Genomic DNA, 25,602 nt, shown 5'->3' with positions numbered 1-25,602 from the left:
GAGTGATGGCATTTGGCTTATGGTGCTGAGGAAGAATATTGAGTGTAACATGGACTGCCAAAAGAACAAACAAATCTTCTTAAAGGGAAAAATGGCAAGATTTTTTTCTCACATGTTTTGGATGTGCTATCATGAGGTTTAAGTTTCAGAGAATGAACATCACATTTGGTAAAGTAGAGCATCAGCCAAAAGACAACAACGGGACACAATGGGTGCAATATGGACTCGGACAGAAAACTGTGAAAATGACGCAGAACTGGGCAGCATTGCAACATGCTGCACAAAGGATCACTAAGTCAGAGCTGATTCAAGGACACCTAACAATGCAACAAAATAAAAATACTTCCACGAGTGAAAATAGCACTTCAATACAAAAACTATCTTTATGCTTAATATCCTATTATAATTTCTGCCCATTATTGTCTTGAGGGAAAAAGCAAAACCATATTAACATGTCTACTATTCTGAATCATGGTTTAATTTACAGAGGTGTTAGTGATTATCTGTGCATATTTTCTTTAGTTTAAGAGCAATGATCTAATAGTGTGCTTTTGTTTATGAGCCAGGGGTTTATTAAAGCAATGCAAAATCTTCATTGCTATTAAGGACTATTATCATACCATTTTCAATAGCAATTCAGGATGCTTAATCGCTTTTTTAATCAAAATAATTCTCTATGTATTTGGGGGAAACGCTTTTTCTACATTTTTATAAGAGTTTAAAATGACAGTTCACTGGCATTTCTTAGTCATGTGTGTCCACACACTAGAAATACTCATCATTTCTGCTGCTTGACTGGATCCTCAAATGTTTGTGCTTAGGCAGGTCTTTACAAGTGTTAGGGAAACGATCGTCTATTTTGATTGTACTCTCTCACAACAATTCAAAATATTTAGTCATTATGTTCACATAGAAGTTATTTGTCCAACCATGAATTCAGTAAATGTTAGTTGCCTATTTTGTTCACTATGATTAAAAAGAGGAGGAGGTTATTGCTCAGTCAACTGATAGTGAAACCATATGACAGAATGAAACTTCTTCCACGGAAGCAGACTTTCCAGGCTTTCCTACTGAGGAATGCCGGTCGCTTCTAACTCCAGACCTTTTGATTAGTAAGCAAGTGCTTAACCAATCTGTGACAAGACTGCCTATGATAGGAGGAAATTCAAATGTCCTCAGCCTTCTCACAGTGAAATGGTACAGCTAAATTAAGAGAGTAATATGATATCATGATAGAAGTACTGTTAATAGGAGGATATCTGAAGGGGTTTCAATGGAATGAAAAGATAATTTAGTTTCCTCACTGATTTTGAAGCATCTTAGTATAGGAGGGTATTGGGAAAATGCAGCTTAAAAGGAAAATATTGTCAAGCCTAAGAAGGAAACTTGTGTTTGGAAACTGATAGTGTACCAAACCCTGCGCTATGTGCATCCATGCATTACCTCCTTGTTATGGTTGAATTGTGCCCCTACCAAACATTGTTTTAAAGTCCTCACACACACTCCCTGTGAATGTGTCCTTCTTCGGAGAGGGGCTAATTGCAGATGTAATTAGTTAAGACGAGGTCATGAGGATGCGTCTTATTATCATGATGATTGATGTCCTTATCTTGAAACAAACAAACAAACAAACAAACAAAACAAGCCTGTTTTCATATCCTAGAAATATGAGGAGTCCAGAACTTTGGAGAAACAAGAGAGTAAACCCTTAGTGTCTGAGAAGACAATATGGCCTACAATCCGAGTAGCCTCCCAAGCTATGAGATAATACACTTTTCACTATTTAACACACGTAATCTGTGGTAATTGGATATCACAACCTGAGAAAATGCCTACCCTCCCATAAAAATACACCAATGCAGTAGGTATTACTCATACTCCATTGTTTGAATTGTTCTTAAAGGAGCAAGCATGTTGCATACAAACTGACAAATACAAAGCACAGCCTGAGTACTGGAACCCTTGAGTGACTGCATCTTGTACAGCCTTGCTGTATGGAAAGAGGGCCTTATTTAGACAGGATAAGGGTCCTAAAATTCATCTTAAGCAGTTATATGAATAGATTCTTTTTCAAAATTGATTCACCTGATTGCAAGATGGAGCATAGTACAAAGTCAGATTGAAAAAATACAACAAAAACTCACTGCCATCAAATCAGTTTGGCGTGTAACAAACCTATAGACAGAGTAAAAATGTCCCTTTTGGTTCCCCAGAAAGACTGGGAGCAGAGAGCCTCATCTTTATCCTGATGAGAGGCTGGTGGGTTTGAACCATAAACATTGTGATTAACAATGCAACGCACATAACTTAGTATACCGCCAGGGGTCCTTAAAGCATCAATAGCATCTGACAACAGTAACCTGGACAAAGACTAGGTCAAGACCTGAATTGAAGGGCCTTACAGGGAGCTGGCAAGAAGGAAGCAGATGTGGTGGGACTGTGGCTAGAGCAAGGAAAACGAATGCTCTTCTTTTATATTACGATTGTTCTCTTAACAAATTGCTGCAAGGCAACAGAAAGGGGGTGGGGGATTCCCAAATCAGTCTCACTGGGCAAAACACAAAGATACTGGCAGGGCTGGCTTCTTCTGAAGGATCGAGAGAGGAATCCATTTCCTTGGCTTTTTCAGCTTCTAGAAACAGCTTCCTCATTTTTTTATTTAGCCCATGGCCTTTCCTCCATCTTCAAAGCCAGCAGCATAGCAGTATTCAAGTCTGCTTTGAACTCTCTGCCTGTGTCTGAGTGACATATGCTGCCATCTCCTGAGGATAAGGCCCATGCCCTGGCGCACAACAATGCCTGCCACCAGGAGCTGCAGCCCAAGCCTAGCGGAAAGGCAGTAGGACCAAAACAAACCAACTCAACTTACATGGTCATTGGATGAAACATCATTTACTCGCAGGGAAGAGAACAAAGGAAGAGCATCGGTTTCAATAGGATGCGTCACTCCCTCGTGCCAGTAGGTCACTCCCTTCAGCCATTGCTGGATGGTGGACTGTGTACATAGCCTCTCATGCTTCAAGCACTGGACCTCATTACCCCACCCACAAAGAACAGATATAGCAGTGAATCTGACCAGGCACCACAAAATCACAACTTTAAGGAGAACAAAAAAGTACACACTGAGCCATAAACAAGAAAGTATCCTCAAGCATTACAGGAGACCCATGTGAGCTGTGTTATCTCCTTTTAAGGAGATGCTCCAGCACCAAGGCTCTGCTGATTGGGCAGCTCAACCAGAAGGGCGCTTTCCCTAGAAGGTTATCTCTGTTTCCATCATTTCATCTCCTTCTGTGACTGTCCTTCTGGCCCTGATCCTATAATTATCTTTGCTTTGACCTCAGGAACATCTGAATAAGTCTATCTCCAGAGTTAAGGAAGAAGGAGGCATCAGTAAACATAGGGAGGAGGAGGAACAAGTAACTTTATATAGAGGGGATGTAAAACCTCTTGGTCTACTCTGAGAACTTTCACCCAATTCATAAAAAGTTTAAGAAATAAAACAAAAACATCTTCATTACATTGACAAAGTCCCTTTTGTTTCATAACATTCACAGGTTTCAGAAATTAAAATATGGACAGCTTTGGTGTGCAATTTTCACCCTATATGTATTAAATGAATTAAGTTCTTGAGTATATTAAGAGAAAAAGATAAGGAAAATCGTTTTAGGAGATGAATTCAGGTCTGGAGTTCAAAAGAGAAGTCTGAGCTAGAAATAGAAAGAAAGACTTTATCAACCTAAAGATACCCACTCATTGGTGTTTGTGAAAAACAGTACTCTGAGATAATATGATGACTGAAAAGAGGATATAGCTGAGATTAGAACCCTATTTCTAGGAGCAATGATATTCAGTTCTCCAATAATTCTCATTAGCTTGATTATGGGAGCCGAGCTGGCAAGTGGTTGTATTGAATTGCAGCTAGTTTTCAAGTGGGAGGAAGTATAACAGAAAGGCGAGTGAAATCAACATGGTAACAACAAAGGGAGCAGCGAGAGACAGTGTTGGATGGTTTATGTACCTTTACTGCCTATAATGCTGCAAAAAGATAAGAGTCACACTTTATAGATAAGGAAACTGAAACTCAGACACTGAATTCCCTGAGTTAGGGATATTATTTTTGGTTTTGATTGAATTTCTAAAATGATTCTTATGATGGCAGAATGGAATATCAGTTTTGATAGTGCGTCAAAAAGAGTTTTGAAATGCGAATTTTTTTTTTAGTTTAAAGAAAAGCTCTTCCAATATACCTTGAGAGACGAAAGCAGATAATGTGAGAGGTCATCTGGTAGAAGCTGATTAACTAAAATGATATTCTCGGTGTGGAGTTGTCAGTGAGTTGGAAAAGTCTAAATTATTATTATATTAATTGTTATTAGATGCCACTGGGTCAAGTTTGACTTCTCAGGACCCTGCGGACAACAGTATGAAACACTGCCAGAGTTTGCTCAATCTTAACAGACACTGCTTTGTTTGAGCTCATTGTTGTAACCATTGTTCAATCATCTCATTGAGAGTTTTCCTCTTTTTTTCTTTTTTTGTGACCTTCCATTTTACCAGGTATGATATCTTTCTCCAGAGACTGACCCCTTTGAATAACATATCCAAAGTCTGATATCCTCCCTTCTAAAAAGTATTTTGACTATATTTTGTATGATCGATGTACATATTATTATTAATAATAGTGCTTAATAAGTAAGTAGTATTTCTTTCAGAAGTAAAGCAATTTTAAATCTCCTAAAGATCATGCCATATTTAGGAGCATTGTTGGGTAGAAAAGCCCCAATAGAAAGGGTCTGTCTAATGTTTAGAAGAGTCTCTGCAGGATGTAAATGCACAGCGGTAGGAATGCTCTCCCCGAGCTCCACCTTGCTGCTTACACCCATTCCTCCGACCCTCATCAATCCTAATCTATGTACATGGCTCTCCCTCTCTATGAGCAGTAAAGCTGAGTGTCGTCTCGAGGCACTCAATCCAAAGTAAATGTTGATGCTTTAAGTTCACACAGAGATGCCTTGGAAGAAAAGCCTGGCAACCTACTTCTAAAATAATAATAAAAGTAAAGCATTGAAAACCCAGTGGAGGATGGTTCTACTCTGACACACGTTACCTCATGCATGCACCATAGCATAGCCATCCTCACCAGTGCTTGGTAAGCACCGGAGGAAGACCTGCTCCTTGACGCCAATTGTAGGAGCCTAGCAAGGAAGACTACTCAGACGAGCACGTTTAGCATATATCCCAAGGCGCTGGTGTCATTTCAGAAAAACAAAATACTAGTCAGAGTGGACTATCCTTTGTAAGACTCAAAAAGCTTTGCAAATACGTACAACGCAATCCTTCAGTCTCGTGTACTGATGAGTATTTAACTTGCAATAATACTAAAGCCGAAAAGAATTAAGTGACTATCTCAAATGCCACAATACAAACTGGTGTCAAAGCCACAACTAGAAGCCTGAACTCTTCAGACCTTGTCTTGATTCAGGTGTTTGTCAGGTCTCCCTGCCGAGAATCCTACTTCAGCGTATGAAATTCATGTAAGTATTGTGGTGGCCCTTTCTGTGAAGTTCTATCAGAGGCATGGAAAATATCAGTTCATCTAGTATGAGGTTTTCAAGGTAGTGTTGTTGTTCTCTTTGATGTGTTGAAATTCTATGTATCAGGATATCAAACAGAATTAATCACCGAGATTCTAGTATTCGGTTCTTGAAAGACAGACAATGAGTACCATTGGGTAAGTGGCACTCTTAGTAATATTAATTATAATGGACTTTACTTTAGAACCTCCCCCAAAATTAACGTATTCTCAAACTTAATTAAAAATCTAATGCAATATATGTGTTCTTCTTTCCAAGTCATTTTTTTTCACATCACTTCAACATATTTTTCCATTACCTTTACACTGGGAAGGAAATGCATTGTGTGCAGTTTAGTTAAATGCGCACAGACAACTGAACACAGAGTGTATGAGCCATTATCTGACTGCACACAATGTAAAGAAAAATATTATAGCAGTAAAAAATAGTAACCTAGCAGAAAGTTCCTTGGCCTCTACCTTCATGCGAATGTATCCCAACTGTGGTTTTATATTATGGGCCGTGATATGGAGGCTGAGGCAGTGGGAGTTATGTAACCGGGAAGGCAGTTAAAAACAAGTAAACAAATTAAAAATTAATTTTAAAGATAATGTAAGATAGTGAAAAGCACTAGGTAGTAAAACGCTAGGAATGAACTGTGCCAATATGCTCGAGCCAAAGACCATCAGGAACAGCCTACACTGGGACAAGTTAGATGGAAGGTTCCTTCCACACAGGGAAGACGCACACCGTGGAAGGCAATGGGGTGTTCAGGTACAAAGAAGCTTTTGGGGGAAAACAAAACAACTGTTGCCATCACATCAATCACAACTCCTGGAAACACCCCAGGTTATAGAGTAGGTCTGCCCCGTAGGGTTTTCTTGGCTGTAATCTGTTGGAGCAGATTTCCAAGCCTTTTTTTTCATAGTACTGCTGGGTGGATTGAACCAGTTTAGTAGGAAAGCATAATAAACCAGAGACCTAAGAGAATATTTTAAAAATCTATCACTTTTGCATTTGCTTTCTACTCTTAAAAACAGTTCCAGTCTCAGAAATTCACAGGGGCAGTTCTACCCTGTCTTACAGGGTCCCCGTGAGTCAGTACTGACTCTACGGCAGTGAGTTTGGGGTGAGTTTATTATAGAGTCTGGTTTCATATGTGTTCTTTGGGTGTGTCTAAGGAATAGGAAACTTGTTCCAGAAGGACACTGTCAGAAAGCAAGAATTTGATGATTTGCTATCTTAATGAGTGTTATCTATGGGGAAGGGAGTTGGTTCGGTGCCTTTGAGCCATGCCAGCCCATGGTGGCCCCTGTTCTTTACAACAGGGGAAAACACTAGGCAGTCCGGCACCATCTTCACTTTCCTGTGTCTGATTTCCGCTACACAGAAAGGGCATAATACAGGGACTATCAGATGTTTGTTATGAAGGCTAAATATATAAATCGGACACTTCGAACTGCTTCAGACACAGAGTAAGTAGTCTATAAACAATGGTTTTGTAATTATGAATATAAAGGTGGATGGGAAAGCGGAAAAGAGCAGTAAGCACAATGTGTCCATGCTGAATGAGGAAATGATGGCCTAGCCAATAAGTAGGAATCTTCGCGGATATTGCTTAGGAATCATTTCTCTGACTCAGGCAAGGCACAAGTGCCTCAACTCTAGCTGCAAGGGAAATCACATAGTACATTAGTATTTGGCAATATCTGAAATTATGCGCTTCCTTCAAACATGTTTTTTCTGTCTGCCTGGTCTTTCTGATACATTCAAGCTTAGCACGGATAAGGGTTGTGCTACATTCTGAACTTTTTAAAAAACTTGGCTTAAGAATGCTCTCAGAGCCTCAGATCTTTAATTGAAGCAACCATATTTAGTGTCAGTGAAATAAGTGTGATAACAGCTTGCTCATGCAAAGCTTGACATGAAGAAAACACCTGCCTGGTGTTAATAAGATACATGAATTTCAGACAACAGAAAGCCAAAGAAAATTACCACTCTGTCTCTCTTGATAAAATACCAACAGAGTTCACTATGCATTTCATTGTAGTAAAAAGTTTATTTGAATTACTAAGACGTGAATGAAAGCTCGCATGGATTATTGGCTTTTGGTAAGTAAGGGGGTTTAAAACAATGCTGCGTCTCTTTATAAGTACTAGTGGATTTGTTACGGCAAAGTGAAGTAAAAGACAGAACTATTTTGCTCTGAATCATCATTATATCACTAAGATGAGCTAAAAATAAATTTCAAATATCTTTGTAGGCCCCGATATGTCCGGTATGCATTTAAACTCACACACCTCTCTCAAGGTTTCCATCCTCCATGGAAAAGTGTTCAAAGTGTCTACCAACTGCCACTCTTTTCATCTCTAAGAGAAAATCTTTAGAAAATCAAAAGCATTATCACAAAGAGAGCTGAAAACCCATGGCTTTTCCCCACTGAGCATTAAGAATGTCTATCCTCCAACAGATTGAGAGGATGATTAAACTTTAAAGGACAAGATTGTCTTTGATGTCAAATTTATGCAAGATTCCCAAAACCCCAGCATCATATGCCCTGAAAATATTGGCACCACAATCTGGTCTATGTTTATTGGTTTGTTTGTTTGTTTGTTTGTTTAACATTCACGAAACAAGCTGTCTTGTTAAACTCTTTCCTTTTTCGCGGGACATGCAGGAAGATTGCCTTCCTTCCTTCCTATTTGAGGTAGTTAGTTTATTGTGCCAACCTGGCCGATAAACACATGTAGGGTTAAATGATGGGCAGAAGGATAAATGGCTCGGTGATCCTCACCTTTCTAATTCTCCGGTCTCTTGTTTGTGATGGTTGGACCAAGGTGCAGCTGCCTTAGCCAGTTCCCTTCTTTAGCCAGTCTGGCTCACTTCCTGCAAGACATCTCTAAGGAGAAACCACATGAGCCTACCCTGATGCAGCCCTACGTGCTGGAGCACTCGTGTGGAGACCCCTTTCAGTACTGAAATGATTACACATTCACTGACTCGGGTTTCCTTCTGCAGTCGGAGTCATTGTGTGTGTTTTGTGAGATGGAGGAGGACTTTGTAGATTGGGGTTGGACATATGAGTTAATGTTTGACTTGAACAGCATTGAATTGGGATGTTTTCTTGATGCGCACTTAACCTTTATATAAAACTCTCTTATACATGAGTTTATGTGGATTTGTTTCTTTAAGGTACCCAGACTAACACACTAGTTTTATTTATTTTCTTACTTATGAGTTTGTTTGTTTCAATATATTAACACCCACACCAAAAGTAGGCTTCATAGCCATGTATACTTTGCATTGAGTTGCCTGTCACTAGGAAGTCAGAGAAAGTAAGAGTAACTGAAACCTCGGATTCTGTAAATGTTTGACTTGATCCCTAACCCAGATACTTACATTTCATCTAATTATCGGTCAGAGCTGTTAACAGAGCAGTGGAGAGATTTTTATTTCATCATTCGCATCCTTCTAAAGCTTGGATAATTTAAAGCATCCGGATGGCACGCTACAGTGCATAAGCACTTTCATACATAGTCTCACTTTTGACTTCCCAATATCTATAAAAGTCCAGATGAGATATAGAATTACAGGAGAATTGATTATTATCATCGCTTTATAGATGAGTAAATTGTGATTCAAATCTGGTGCTGTTGAGTACTTGTGGCTAATCAGCTTCAGAACACTAAAGAGTTGGGAATCTTATGCGTTGCTGGGTTTCTAGCACTGTGCTAACAAGCTCTCCCATCTTCGTGCCTCCATGGCCTCTCTGGATCAGACTTATCTCCTGACTGTTCCATGTCCACATCAGTCTTTTTACTCTCTGTGACCCTTGAATCTTTACCTTAACCTCCCTCCCACTCTCCATGTTCCAACCCCGTGACTATGGCTATTTCTCTTGCATATCTGCATCCCATCCCACTTTCAATGCCCAGTTCACAGACCTGCTTTCAAAAGGTCTTCCAGGAACTACTGCACTTTGAGACTCGCATTCTTCTCAACTCAGCATTTACACGGCCTTGGTTCTCAAGTCCTTAAGCGTTTCATGTATGTGCATTTAAGTTCCAAAACTAAACTATAAGTTCCTGAGAACAGAGATGCAAATGTATACTTTTTTAAAAATTCAAAGCATTTCTAGACTGGATAGATGAATGGTTGATATATCAATTAGTTATTTAATCTATCCTGTGGAGCCAGTGCTGAAACATAATATGTCCTACTGCGTTTGCATTTTCAACCACTTGTCATGTAGTCTGCAAAATCACTTCTGATATTATAATATGTTTTATTATAGTTGAATTTAGTGTGGTCTTTTCAATGTGTTCATACCGCAAATGACCCGAGCATTGATTTCTAATAGTCAGAGAAGCTAGGCATACGGCGGGAGGCATACAGGCGCAGATGTCTGATGGATTCCCCAAACTCAACAGGCGTCTCGCCCATACATCAGCTTTGGGAGCCGGAAGAGGAGCCTTCATGTGGCGACTGCTTCTCTACAGGATGGCATTAGCATTCCCCAGTCGGCTCTTCATAATTTCTCAGTAGATCGGGAAGATCTATTCATGGTAGCCCCTGTGGTACAGCATATGAAAATGCATTGTTCCATTATTCAATGCAAATGCCGCTGGCCAAGCCTTTTGTCATTTCAAACTTAAATTTTAAGAAAAAACTCTCTATAAGTGTGTGTATGTATGTGTATATGTATACATGTATATGTATATATATATATCATATTAAATGAAGGGGGAAGTGCAGAGTGGAGACCCAAGGCCCAAGTGTTGGCCAATGGAGATCCCCTCATAGAGGGGTTTAGGAGAGGAGATAGGTTAATTAGGGTGTGAGGTAGTATCGATGAAGAACACAGCTTTCCCCCAGATCCTGGATGCTTCCTCCCCCAACTACCATGATCCGAATTCTACCTTGCAGGGCTGGATAGGACAGAGGCTGTACACTTGTACATATGAGGGCTGGAGGTACAGGGAATCCAGGGTGGATGATACCTTCAGGACCAAGGGTGTGAGGGACGATGCTGGGAGAGTGGAGGGTGAGTGGGTTGGAAAGGGGGAACTGATTACAAGGATCCACATGTGACCTCTTCCCTGGGAGAGGGACAGCAGAGAAGAGGGGAAGGGAGACTCCGGATAGGGCAAGATATGACAAAATAACGATGTATAAATTACCAAGGGCACATGAGAGAGGGGGGAATGGGGGGGGAGGGGGAATAAAGAGGACCTGATGCAAGGGGCTTAAGTGGAGAGCAAATGCCTTGAGAATGATTGGGGCAGGGAATGTATGGATGTGCTTTATACAGTTGATGTATGTATATGTATGGATTGTGGTAAGAGTTGTATGAGTCCCTAATAAAATGTAAAAAAAGAAAAGAGGAGGAAAAAATGATTAGGGCAAAGACTGTACAGATGTGCTTTATACAATTGATGTATGTATATGTATGAACTGTGATAAGAATTGTATGAGCCCCAATAAATTGTTAAATAAAAAAAAAAGAAAGAAAAAACTCTCTAAGTGAAAACAACATACTTGAGAGTCATTCTGTTAACAACCAAAAGAAGATGTTAGTACAAGTATTATACAAGTGCAAGCATCAGATAACAATCCTGTTTAAACAAACTAATGCCTTCCATTTTTATTTTTAGGTGAATTTGGGGAAGTCTGCAGTGGACGTTTGAAAACACCAGGAAAAAGAGAGATCCCTGTGGCCATCAAAACTTTGAAAGGTGGCCACATGGACCGCCAAAGAAGAGATTTTCTAAGAGAAGCTAGTATCATGGGTCAGTTTGACCATCCAAATATCATCCATCTTGAAGGTGTTGTCACAAAAAGTAAGTTACTATTTGTCTTCATTGCTTGTCTTTACCTCAGTGCTTCAAACAGAGAGAGAGAAAGACTTTAATAACAATGTCATACTCATTATAGAAATAACTTAATTGTAATGTCATCTTTGATACCACCTCTGAAGGTCTTGATTAGACAATGACATTATCAGAGTTTGCACTGGTCACCAAATAGCTTTTAAATCATTGTTAACCTAGCTTGAAGTAATGAGTCAAGAGTAAAGGGTTATGTATCTTTTCTCTAATTTCTGTAAGCTTTTTCACTTCTTCTAAAGCTGCCTAAATGTCAGTATTTATAGAAGAAATAATTGAAATATTTGAGATCATTAAGGTAAAATAGTTCTGTTTGGAAATAAGCTTCATATGTAAATGAATAATACTTCACCATGAGTAAAACTTTTACATAAAAAGCTCTCTGTGGAACCTATCACACAAATGCCATTAGAAGTAAATTCCTATAATTTGTATAAAATAATACGAACCAATTCTTCTAATATTTATTCTACAAAAGTAACAAGATCAAAACCATTCCTTTGAAAGAATTTTTAGTACAAAATTAATCATCTACTCTAAGAAATACATTTCTATATATTCATTTTTATTTGAATAATAGTAGGGCATAAAACTTAGCAATATTCCTTCTTATTTAACTTATTGATTAATTATAACATATTAAGCCCAATGTAGAATGACATAAATATAATTTTAATCTTTGAAAGAGCTATTTTTCTTTCATGAAATATAATATTGCTTTTCAAACTATTCAAATATAATTGAAAATACAATGTAATATTTGGAAACGGAAGATGCAAGCATACTAGAAGCATGCAGTGACCACTCTTTGTAGTTACGGATCTGTATGAAATGCCTAAATACCTTAAAGGAGGCCTTGACCAAGAGTTTAACGAGGCGTTGTCCTGCTACTTTGGAAGACTGAAGGAGGTCCTTTGGGTGAAAATCCCTTTGGTGGCCTTCTAGTAGTTACACACTATTGTGTCTGGTGCTCTCTGGCAGTAAACCAGGGCTTGCCCATGGAGCTAACTTCAGCCAATGGCCTTTTAGGAAGTCCCATTGATGCCACTGAAGCTTGTCCTTTTAGATCATTCCTTTCTGACGTTCAGCCTCCATGGTGAGGGGAGTTTCTCCACATGCGCCGGCCACATAAGTCAATGTAAGCAAGAGGGGAGCTGAGGTGCTGCAGTGGGCAAGCCCATCTGAGCTCCCCACCAACCCTCAGCACTGACCCAACCCTCTCAGTGGGTCATCTTTGAAGTTTCCATCTTGCCAACGATGACTGCAATGGCAGCTGACTTCGTGTAACATGGGAAGTGCCATACCCAATTGATTCAAGCCATAAAGTTCTAGTTGTCAGTGTAAGCCTGTGAGTTTGGGGGTTGTAGATTACACAGCAAGAGATAATCAAACAGGGTAAGAAGTTTGCTCCTGCCACTTAAGACGTTTCAATGTTGGAAAAATCACTTAACATCTCTATCCTTCATTTCCATATCTATAAAAAGATATATTTAACCCTCACTTTTGAAGGATGTTAAGGAATTATGTTTTTAAGTGTATAAAGCATTTAACAACATATCATTCATAGTAAGCCACATTCATGGTAGCTTTTTTTTACAGTGTACCGAGTATTTAACATATACATTTTACCATGTCTACCTCATTTTCATTTTTTATGTTTAAGTAAGATAAACTAGAGCTCATACAGATGGACTAACACCAGCACATCTCTCCATGACAAGTGGCATGGCTGATGCTCACATGAAGGTGTCCCTAACTGCACTACCTGTTCCACTCCCCCAGTTTTCAAAATTTGCTAGATAATAACTCACCCTAATCATATTACCTTAATTAAATAAGAACAATAATATGTTAAAAAAACACTTGGAGGAGTAAATGAATTGCCCCTAAATTTATAAAATTTGAGAAGAGCCAACTATGATACAATACCTAGTCAGAACTATAATCAAAGAAAGAGTTTTTATTTTCTGGTTTTCATATTAACTTAGTGTGTACATTTTAGCTGTTCCTTCTGTTTTATGCCTATGTGGCAGGCAAGCTATTTTTAAAATTGAGTTATTAACCTTTACAAAGCATTTCAAACAATTTAAGTATGTTGTCAAAATCCTCTTACACGTACTTATGCATAAAGTTTCTAAAAGTTTCCAAAACTAAATCAAGTCTTTGCTTTCTCCTTTGGATAAATTCAACTAATAATCTTTTCTCATGTATCCTGATTTGTTTCATGCATACATTATCATATATAAAAGGGCTTCTAACAGTTTGTTGAGGGGGAAATTGCTCTCAATTCCATTTTCCCACACCCATTTAAAACTTCTTTCTATATTATTGAGTCATTCAAAAAGGGAATAGATTTATAGTCCTATGAAATAGTGGGAATTCTTGATACGATATTAACAAAATAGGCTTACTAAGATACGCTGTAATATGACACGTATTTTCCAGTGGAAATACACAGCTCATTTCACACACACATCTGAACCATTGGTGGATTAATTCCTTTACATCACTAACAACCTGATTTAAAAATCAAACCATGGATCTTGCTTAAGTTATATGTATGTGACTACATAGTCACAGTCCTTTATAAAGAAAAACAAGAGCAAGAAATAACGATAAATTAAAGGTCTATTCTAAGAAGTCTAGGAAAGATATATTAGATATCAGTAATGTCATAAGCAAGTAAAATTGTGTGGACGGTAATGCAATAGAATTGCATCAGTACATTGACTGGAAATTTCCAGAAATCCAGGCCAGATTCAGAAGAGGACATGCAGTGCAGAATATCATTGCAGACATCAGACAGCTCTTGACGGGAAGCAGAGACCAGAAAGATGCTGGCTTGTGTTTTTATTGACTATGCAAAAGCATCCAGCTGCGTGAATCATAAAAAACTATGCATAACCTTCCGAAGAATGAGAATTCCAGGATACTTACCTGTGCTGATGCAGAAACTATACATAAACCAAAAGATAGTCGTTCGAAAAGAATAATGAGATACTGCATCTTTTACAAAAGGTATAAAGGTGAGTTAGGGCTCGATTCTTTCATCATGATGATTCAGTCTGTCTGCTGAGCAAATGCCCAAAAAAATGGACACCATCATACAGAATGTAGAATCAGAATTGGAGGAAAGTTCTGTAATAAACTGTGATATGCAGCGGACACAACCTTGTTTCCCGAAAATAAGGAGGACCTGAAGTACTTACTGATGAAGATCAATGACCTTCAGTATAAATTACAACTCAATATTGGCAGAGCCAAATTTCTCACAATTTGACCAATAAGCAACATTATGATAAATGCAAAAGAGCATGAAACTATGCAGGATTTATTTGGCAGTGGACTACTGGCGCAGAGGGGTGAGCCTTGGTAGAAGAGTGGATTATGAGCTGGGCTGCTAACCGCGAGGTCCGCAGTTCGAAACCACCAGCCATTGTTTCCTGGCAGGAGGCCAGGCTTTCTACTCCCACTGAGAGTTAGTCTCAGAAACCCCAAAGAGCCGTTCTACCCTGCCCTCTAGGTCACTCGACTCGGTGGCAGTGGGATTTTGGTTTTAGAGCTTATTGCAGAAACCACATCTGCCCTCCTTAATCTCTGCCAGGGAAAAGAATCCATCGCCACATCTTCCCCAGGCCAATCGCCACAAGACAGAGGTCAGGCAGACCTCCCGCTCCGCCCTTCTTTCTGCAGTTCTGATACCTCCTATTTCTCCCACAACACTTTACTTTCTGCTGGGTTCTACGTCTGATCATTCATTTGCCGTGGCCGCAGAGAACTCATGGGCAAAATGCCATTATAAAGGTTTACTCGGGAAATTCACAGGTCACCACAAGTTAGAATCAGTAAACATTAAGGATAGTGACCTCAGTCCTCAGCAGCACATCTCCTTAGCCAGAAGCCAAGTCTCTCTGGTCCTCGGCCTCTCAATGTGCCATGGTGGCTAAGATTTCCAACATACTCTACTTGTGATTCTTCTTCCTTGGTAATCCCAGGAACCCCTCTCTCCAAGCTGAGAGATGGCTCTCAGACAACGAGGAATGGTTTTGATGAAGGTCTGTTTTTATGTCTTTCAGCAGACAATACCACCAAGGCAACCAAGGAAAGGTGGTGGTTCACAACCTTCCTAAGGTGGGAATACTCAGAATACATCCCATCTATTCCTGTTCACTAGCCTAACTCAGCTGTTCCTCCGAAATGGAAGTATAACCCACAGCATAGTGGATAGAATTTATAATACATCACAAAAGATAGTATGGTTCAAAGGGCCATATTTATTGACTACATCTCAATATGTATCCACAATCCGATTTCTTGGAAGAAACAAAGAACTTAAACACTGTATTGCACTCGCAAATCTACTACACGGTATCTCTATAAAGCATTAAAGAGCAAGGGTTTCACTTTGAAGGTCGAGGTGCATCTGAGTCAAGCCACAGTATTTTCAGTTGCTTCCTATACACGGGAAGGCCAGACAAATAATCAGGAGGGCTTCAGAAGAGTTGATGTATTTGAATCATGAGTTCATGAGGAACATGGAATACCCCCATGGAGTGCAGAATAGCAATGAAATCTCTCTTGGGAGACCTAGAGCGAGAATGCTCATTTAAGTGGAAATGGTGGCACTCTCACTTCCTTGGGACATACTATGAGGAGAGACAAGTCTCAGGAGGAGGTGATCTTGCTTGATAAATTAGAGGGTCGGGCTCTCCCCTAATAAAAAACTAAATAAAGACCTTCGATGAGATGGATTAGCACATAGGCTACAAAAATGGGCTCAACCCTAACAACAGTGGTTAAGATGGCATAAGATGGAGCAGAGCTTTGTTCCATTGTGCCGAGCATTGCTAAGAGCAAGGACGAACTCCATGGCACCTAGGTAACTAATGGACTTTAGTGAAAGATGCACTGTGTTCGCCTGTAGGAGCAAACCCTACGGAAGGTGCTGTCTATATGAGTGCTGGGGATGGAAAAGAAATAATCCCTTCAATCATAAATTGACATGTTTACACTGTGATCTACTTGACTCAAGTGCTATGGCAACACAAGGAGAAAGGCAATAAATAAATGAATACCTCATTCCCATAAATACATGGTAATTGTTCCAAGATAGCCCTTTAATAGCTAAGAGATAGCCAGCAATTAATGCTCCCTAAGGAATACCCGACTCCATAAAAGATAATGCTGATGACTATAAAGATGCTGGGCAGGTTTATACAGGCACGTTTGTAGACTATCCTGGGATTCACAGAAATAAATCCATAGAGTCTCAGTTACAATTAAAACAAAATATAGATCAAAATCTTCATGAGATCTTTTTATAAATCTAATCTGCATGCTTTAGTAATTTGTGTTGGTTTTATCTCTGAGAGATAATTATTATAAAGCTTGTATTTTGTCATATAACAGCTGTTATGTTAAATATCAAAGAAAATGATGAAATGCTGCATTACAAAAGTATATCTGATAAAAGGTGAACCTATTTATTTGATATCCATCACAATTGCACTGACCTGTTGAGACACAGCTGTTACAAAAGAGATTAGTCAAGCTGCAGCAATATGCTCGGCACATACTTTTTCTCCAAAATGCACATAGAAGTCATCAGTTAAAGAACAGATTGTAATGGATAATGTACACAACAGTGTTGTTAACTACAAGGCAGAAAGAGAAAAACTGCTACTCTTCTAAGAAGATAAGAATTATGACTTAATAACGAAGAAACAGAGTGCACTTGACCACAGTCTAGAATACTGGGCATTAAGTTTATAATGCTGGAAGAACAAATAGGAGAAATAATGAAGTGTCTATCTCCCAGCTGAGTGGGTAACAACTTTATTATAAACACTAGCCATATCTCATCTCTCATAGCAGTCATAATTCTATTAAGGACTCATAGGAGCCATGCAAAGTACCAAATAAATCCCTAATCAAAAATTCATTTTATCTCAGAACATCCCCAAGAATTTCCTATGACAGTCTGGAAGCCATTACAACGTGCTGGGTCTGCTCAAGCTCTCCCGAATATCACCGATTCATTTCAGAGGGTTCCAGTGGATCCACATGACATCTAAGGAAGACAGAAAACAAATTCAAATAGGTCAACATTGTACAGTAAATGTCCAAGAACTCCGTCTCTGGCGTCAACATAACCTTCTTCTTGTCAATTAACGGCACCTCTACGACACCAGCTTTTCACGTGGCACTAGAATCCCTGTCCCCAGGGCATCACCCAGGCTCTCGGACAAATAATTTATCTTCTGTAAGTCTCAGTGATTTCCTCCGCACAGACCGTTGCATGTAGCAAAACAGACTATGGAGTACCACGTGACATCTAGTTCTAATAGTTAACAATTCCATTATTTTGCCAAAAGTGAGAAAATACCACTAGGATTCTTGTAAGGGAAATCGGCACTATTGCTATATCATAACAACATCCATTTCAGAGTCACATGAAAAATCAGATTACTGATCTTTCTTAAGTTATATGTATAAGACTACAAAGTCAATGTGATTTATCCATGTTAAAAAGAAAAAGGGCAATTTGGAACCACAGGGTAGAGAATCAAAAACTGTAGATAACTGTTTTCCAGTAAACACAATCAATAACTTGGGGCGGGGGGGGGGAAGGTATATGTATATTACAATAAACTAAACTCAATACCATCTCATTGATTTCAATGGCTAACAAGCTCATAGGACTGAATAGAGCTGCTCCCTATGGTTTTGGAGACTGTAGACTCTATTCCTCATCTTTAAGCCTCAGCTTTCTCCTGTAGAACCATTGGTGGGTTGAACTACTAATCTTGTGGTTAGCAACACAATTCAGAATCAATTTTATCAACATAATTCATAATCAGGGTAATTTAGTTGTCTTGTTTTCTATAAGTCATCCGCCTTACTAGTTAAGGTAGGTCCAGAGTTTTGTTTTGTGTTTGTTTTTCTCACTCAATAAACATTTACTGAGCACCACCAACTACCGGGCACAAAAGTGTGTGAAAGGAGACAGAGGTTAGTGTAGGACATGAAAAATAATTATAAATTACCAAGGGGAGTGGGGGAGGGAGCGTAGGAGGGAGGAAAAATGAGGGGCTGATACTAAGGGTTCAAGTAGAAAGAAAATGTTTTTAAAAAGATGATGACAACATATGCACAGATGTGTTTGACACAATGGATATGTGTATGGATTGTGATAAGAGCTGTAAGAACCCCCAATAAAATATTTTTTTAATATAGAGATACAGAAAGGATAGGTTGAATGCCCATGAGAAGCCTATCCCTGGTCGGTATCAGTCCATGAGGAGCAATGAGCAAGTGAGCCAATACAAGGTGGCCTATGCTATTCCTGATGGAAGCGTCCATGTCTGTCCTCATTCATTCACATCAACGTTGAAAGCACTTGTTGAGTGCCACTAGGCATTATTATTAAAGTAGTAAGAAAGGAAGCATTTTAACCTACTGGTGAGGCAAAGTACAGATAAATACAATTAGGTAATGAACAAAAGCCAGAGGGAGTACGTCATGCCAAGACTTTTATGAGCGTATTCCACAGTGAAGAAATAAGTTCAAACTTTTGTATCAAGTAAGAATTTGGTGTATTTTGGGGTACCTTAAAAGTAAAACAGTAAAGATTACATAAAAAAACAAATAGAGGCAGGAAGGATGCTAGTGTGCTTATCTCAATGAAAAATATTGAGAAGATAGATGAATTCAGTAAAATTATTTAGTAAAGAATACATTGAAGAGCTGTTTCCAAGGTGAAACTGAGGGCGTGTGGTGACTGGTTAGATTCAAAGAGTGAATTGACGTCATTTACAGGTGACTGTCCGGGTTTCGTTCCTGAGAGGATGGAGGGGACATCACAGAGAAATGAAGGTTTGGACGGACAACCATAACTTCTGACTTGAAGAGCTTAGGACTGTTAGTTAAAGACCCCCAGGCAGCTTCCCAGCCTGGATGAGAGTCAGGGCTCTAAATGCAGGCAAGGTGCTCTGCATGTGGGGAACAGTAGTTGGCAGCTGAAGCCATGAGGAGTGGGGGATTACTCAGAAGGCAGACCGAGGCTTAGGAAAGACACAGAAATAACCACTTCTGCATGAAAGGAACAATTTCTAAGAAAGAGAAAGAGGCTAATGGAATAAAATTAGCTAGGAAGAAAAGCAAACTAAAGTGTGTGTGTGTGTGTGTGTATGTATATGTATGTATGTATGTATATATATATATATATATTTATTTATTTATTTGATAGAATAATTGGAAGAACTCAGTCCACTAGTGTCTGTGAGGGTGGATGCCAGATTACAATGGACAATAGAGAGAGTGGATGTATGTTTGCTGCTGCCAGATGGGTAGTTTCTAAAATATAAATTCGATTAAGTTGATTTCTTAAAATTCCGAATGCTTAGTGTTCTCTCAGTCATCATTCACTGAAGTGTCATCGCTACTAATTGCTTTGCTATTATGAGCCAAACATTTCCCTAAGCCAGTGGCTCTCAACCTTCCTAACACCGCGACCCTTTCATACAGTTCCACATGTGGTGGTGACCCCTCTCCCAACCATAAAGTTATTCTCATTACTACTTCATAACTGTAATTTTGCTACTGTTATAAATCAAGCAACCCCTATGAAAGGGCCATTCGACCCCAAAGGGGTTGTGATACACAGGTTGAGAACCACTATCATCAGCATTCATGTCTCCTGGGTCAGGTCCCTGTCCACCTCCTCTTATTTCATCCACCATTCCTCTTCAATCTTAGATTGCATTCATGATACATTAGAAACATTTCCAAGCATCCTCTAGTTTATCCCATATTTCTTTGCCCATTAAAGATCTCTGAGGAGTTTAAAGAAAACCTACCACCTTGACCCTAAATGTGTAGAGATAAATACAGATGATATGGAAAACTTTGTAGTGCCCACCTACCTCTCAAGCTAGATCTTTTGTCCCTCAAACTGTAAAAGGGAAGATCATTGGCTGTGATGCTATGTGCAAGATTTAAGGAGTTGGAGAAGGTTTGATGTAGCTGCTGAATGGAAGGGAAAAGAAAGCTGACCAGACAGCTGGAGATCATGACTCAGGTGACGCTCCAGCAGCTCTGTGAACCAACAGGAGGAGGAGCAAGGGTAGGGAAACGGAGATAGAGGAAACTCAAGATGAAAGCACGAGACAAGGGGCAGCACAAAAGAGAAGAAAAAGATGCCCACTGCGTGTATTTGATTTTTTATTATGAACACATCATACTAATGTGATTTGATGTACTTTCTTTCTTCATGATATATAATATTTAATAATAATACATTAAATGGTTGCTGAAAACAAAGAGTAACAATGTAAGAAATTCTAGTAACTGTTTACTGTGAAAGAAACACAGAACTATAAGCAATCAGAGCAAATGTATAGAATTATGACATGTAAATGGCATTATATATACACAGGAGGGAGTAACCCACCCCCCCAAAATAACCAGAATATTATTTTCAAAGTTATGTGTTTAATTTTTTTTTTTTTACAAAACAACCTTATCATCTTCAAAGTACTCTCCATTGCACTTAATACATTTGTCAAATCTGTGATTCCATTCTTGGAAACATTTTTCAAACTCATCTAGTTGGATGGCTGACAGCACCTCCCTCATTTTTTTCTTCACTTCTAAGTCATCAAATCACTATCCTCTCATGCCCCTCTTCATTCACAGAAACAAAAAAGTCACAGAGTGAGGTCAGGTGAGTCAGGTGCGTGGGACTAGGGAGGCATTCTATGTTTTTCCAAACTGGTGCACTGAGATGGCTGCGTAAGCAAGTGAATTTTCATGGTGGCAAACCCAGTCCCCCGTCGGCCATAAATCATGCCTTTTTTTTTTACATATATTGTTACACAATATTTTCAGAGCCCTAAATCGAAAGTTTGATTAACAGTCCGACCTGGTGGAATGAACTCCAAAATGCACTATCCCCCTCACATCACATCTGGATTTTTTTGGTACCCCCTCGTATAAAGTTTCCTTATAAGTACTTAAATTAAACTCTCTAGAAGATGTAGACATGCTGGTTTATAAAATATTAAAAATCCAAATCATTCATGGTGCAGTGTGTTCTGGATGAAGGGTTTGATGACACTGGATTTGGTCGGTTGGTTCTAGATAAACACACACTATAAATGCGACTTCATTAATGAACTCAGAAGAAGAAGAAACCCCTGCCAGACTGTAATGTAAACTAGTAAATCTTTCTTGGTTTGCATTCCCCCACTTCCTGCTGATCCTATGTGTTGTTCTTGTTGGTTCTGACTCACAGCAGTGACATGTACAATAACAGCAAAACCATATTGCCTGGACTTGGACCATCCTCACAATTGTTATAGTTGAATCCATTGGTGATCTCACAAATACTAGATAAAGACAAGTAGACACCTATCATTGAAATGATTATGGGCCCCCTTTTCAAAAAGTCATGAAATTAATGAAAGGTAGTCTTATAAGGTCCTTATTTAATTCCATAACTAATACTTCAATGTTTTGATGATATGGACTGATTTCTGAAAACCTATGAATTACAATGTTTCAGTCTGTTGAGCAATATGATCCTGAATCAGGGGCCTATTAGGAGAAACAGCTACAATACTATGTATGAAACTGCCGACTTTTATTCCCAGTTCATCAGCTTTTTTATTAATACATTTTTTGCTGTCTCAGGTCCAAACCAGAATCCCACATAAATTTAGTTGTTTGTTTTTTTTTGTCTTCTACTGCCCCCCTGTGAAATCTCATTTTCCCCATCTTTCCTCAGCCTGTAAAATACTCGTACAATAATTTTTATAGAATATACTATTAAATAATTTTGTAGACTGGCCCTCAGGTAACCCCTATTCTCCATTACTTTTTCTCTTTATCATTTGTTTTTATCACTATGAATACAAAAATATTGACAGATTATTGAGCAATACTTTTGAAATCAATTTAGTTGCTCAGATTTATTTCCACATGAGCATCGGATGTACTTTCACGTTGTTTCCTGAGTCCTTTCAACACACCTAATCTTTTTCTCTTTAATTTCTGCCATTACAAGATGCTGCAACCTCATTTTATCTTTTCTTTCAAATTAACTATTTATTCATGAGGAATCAGTTTGTTTTAGGGAGAAGAGTATTTGAAACCAAGTTGGTTTTGACCTCTGATAGAAAAAAGCACATACTTAAATAATTATAAGGTAGATAGTAAAATGTCAAAAGGTAAATTAAATATAATTGGCGTTCAGAAGAAGGATACATTGTGAAATTATAATTAGGATAGAAGCTGCCAATTTCATATAAATAGGACTGACAGAATGTACTAAAATAGATTTGAGACTTGAAACTCTTGAAAATTTTAGTGCTTTGTTTCTTTACTTTCTTGTTCTTTTTTCTTCTATTACTCTGCCCTCTTTTGCTTCCTTTTATTTTATCCTTGTCATTTTTCCTTATCCAGGGTTAGTAGTTGTTGTCTGCTCAGCAGTGTGAGAGACACGCAATGAATGACGTATGTATTCACAGGTCCTGCCCTTTGCACACCCTCATCACAATCAAAGTCTCCCCCGTATTCAGATGCAAATGAAATTGAAAATATAATGGAATATATATTGGAGATTTTGAGAGGCTGAGTTTATAATAGTGTGGTGGAGTTGGGATAGAAAAAAATAAAGTCAAATGCAGAAAAGGAGACAGGCAGTTCAGGAGTTTTCGAATGGCATCAGGAAGGTTGGGTTCATTACCAAAGAATTGAAACTGCTCTAAAAAATGTTTAGACAGAGTACAAGCGAATAGCTTGAATACCCAGCTAACAAACTGAAGTGCAAAGTAAATGATGAAGTCTATATCCTTGTTTACTCAGCAAAGCAAAAATAGTAAACCTGCCAAGATAAATATATATGCATTACAGTGATCATTTTAATCTGCTTGTGGGCAATGGCTGGGTTAGGCAGAGCCTCTACAAGGGATGGAACAAAGCGTGAGTAGGTGAGAGGGAGCTGCAATATGGGAAGAAGACAGTGTAGATGGTGTGTTACTGCAGTTCTCAGACTGGTGGTACTATCTCAGAGAAAATGAGGGGCGTCCAACGGGGCTACTGAGATTTTAATATAATGGATGGAGGGCCAAGGACACAGTATAATTTTAGGTCATATACTTAAATCATAACACAACATGCCAAATGCAGTATGGAAGCAGGAGTTGTAAACATAGATGTTTCATACCTTATACTCCCTCACATTAAAAAATGTAAATGTTATAGGTGGTAGCACTCAACCCCAAATTGGGAACAAATAAAGAAATAAATTATTGCATTTCAGAGGCATGAGAAATAAAGGTAGGTAGACCACAGTCTGCTGATGATTGAGATATAAACTACATAATGCGGATGTATTGACATTTTTATTAGGTTACATTGATCAGTTAAAGTGTATTTATTCATTTTCTGCTCTTCACAAATGTCAAACCAAAGACATCAGTGATTGTTTCCCCTTTCATTTCATTCAGATGCAGGCGCTGTTTCATGATTTCTTAGCTCTGAAAATAATGCATTGACCTTTTTCTCGAATATTAATGGCATGGTTTCCTTGATAGAAGTTCAGTTTTCACTTTACCATCTCGATGTATTATATGAGACACACTATTGTATTTAGTACAGCAATTTATAAATACAAGCTATGCCACTTCTGTGACTTTATCTTTCTTTCATATACCCAGTCACTGAAATATTTCATTTCACCTAGAATGAAAGAATACAAAAATGTCTTCCATTACCCCACCGTTTCTGTGATTTCATTATTTATTTAATATACATTTTGTCTTATGGCAGGAATTCCAGTGTATCCCTAAGGAAGACATACCTGGGTAGAAAGGACTAGGTTGTTGAAGAGATCTAAACAGAGAAAGAGTGCTTAAAGAAAGAAAATGTCAAGAGTGAACTTACCAGAATTTCATGGTAGCTTGTTCTACCAAAATAGAGGGACAGATTATTTCTATTAAAATAATTTATAACTGATAATATTATTTCTTAAATTTTAGGTAACTGTGCTTAACGTGTCCCTTAAAATGAAACAAATTTATCCTGAGCAAATAAAACAAATCCTTATAGATCATATTAATTACAAACTCAGAAAATCATATTTCATGCAGACTACCAAAAACAGAAAATCTAGAAGATTGTATATGCCAAACGAGGAAAGCTTTTCTACACAGGATTAGCAGCATACACTCACTGTTGGACTAAGATGAAATAAATGTACCAGTTGTTATACTGAAAATAATGCTTCTAGTTTTTCAGTACGTTGTTAAGATTTCAAGTGCAATGAAGTTCTCAATTGCTAAGGAGATCCACTCTATTTACTAATTAAGAAATGTAAAATTATCCAGACAAGTAGGAGATAACAGAGATAAACTTCAATATGGAGGGGCGGGTACCTATGGCCAGGGACTCAGGCGCGCCTGCTCCACCAATCCCTGGCAGACACCTCTGTCGAGTTAGGAAACCGAACGAGCCTGTACCTCCAATCCCTGACCACCTTACTAGACACGGGTCCAGGGCCAGCCCAGCCACATCTCTCCCGGCAATAGAAGGGTCACTCCTAAAGCCCGGGAACACGACTCCCTCGGTCCAGACACTGCGGATCACTGGCTGGGTTTTTCTCCCCAATAACGCCTGATTTGATTTCTGGCACCTCTCGACTACCTTACATTGGTGCCAAAAACCCAGTAAAAAGACCCCCTTGGCGGCCAGGGGCCAGGCTCCACCCCCAAAGGTCTCTTCTACAACCAAACCTCAGCAGTCATGTGCGGCGTGATCAGTTTCGGACTCGGGCTTCCCCAGACTTCCGCAAAAGCAAGGGTCAGCAGGAGCCACAACATAGTCCTTCCCGGCTGGTGAACTGCTGGGGCTTGCTGAAGAATACTGAAGATGCCTGTACTCAGATACCGCAATAACCCTAGCCAAGCCCAGGGTCACCATCCCGGTAGCGGGTGTTGGTTGCCTTAGATGCGGGTTCGGAGCCCCCTTCAAAGTCCCGCATAAATTCTTTTGTGTGGGAATTTGTGGTCCATGAAACCTATCAGGATGACAGCATTGAAAAACACATGTAGCGGGGAAAGGATACTGTGCCGTCAAAGGGT

The 25,602-nt window shown here is 39.0% G+C and overlaps 1 protein-coding gene across 1 annotated transcript in view; it reads left to right on the top strand.

The window, feature by feature from the left end:
- EPHA6 (EPH receptor A6) overlaps positions 1-25,602 on the top strand; it is a 1,136,602-nt gene that overhangs the window by 844,461 nt on the left and 266,539 nt on the right. The window contains 1 exon segment of the mRNA XM_075543438.1: positions 11,231-11,416. Within this exon segment, the coding sequence (XP_075399553.1) occupies positions 11,231-11,416 (186 nt within the window).

This window comes from Tenrec ecaudatus, chromosome 2, assembly GCF_050624435.1.
Source record: "Tenrec ecaudatus isolate mTenEca1 chromosome 2, mTenEca1.hap1, whole genome shotgun sequence".
Taxonomy (NCBI): domain Eukaryota; kingdom Metazoa; phylum Chordata; class Mammalia; order Afrosoricida; family Tenrecidae; genus Tenrec; species Tenrec ecaudatus.
This window is presented reverse-complemented; position numbering and strand designations above follow the sequence as displayed.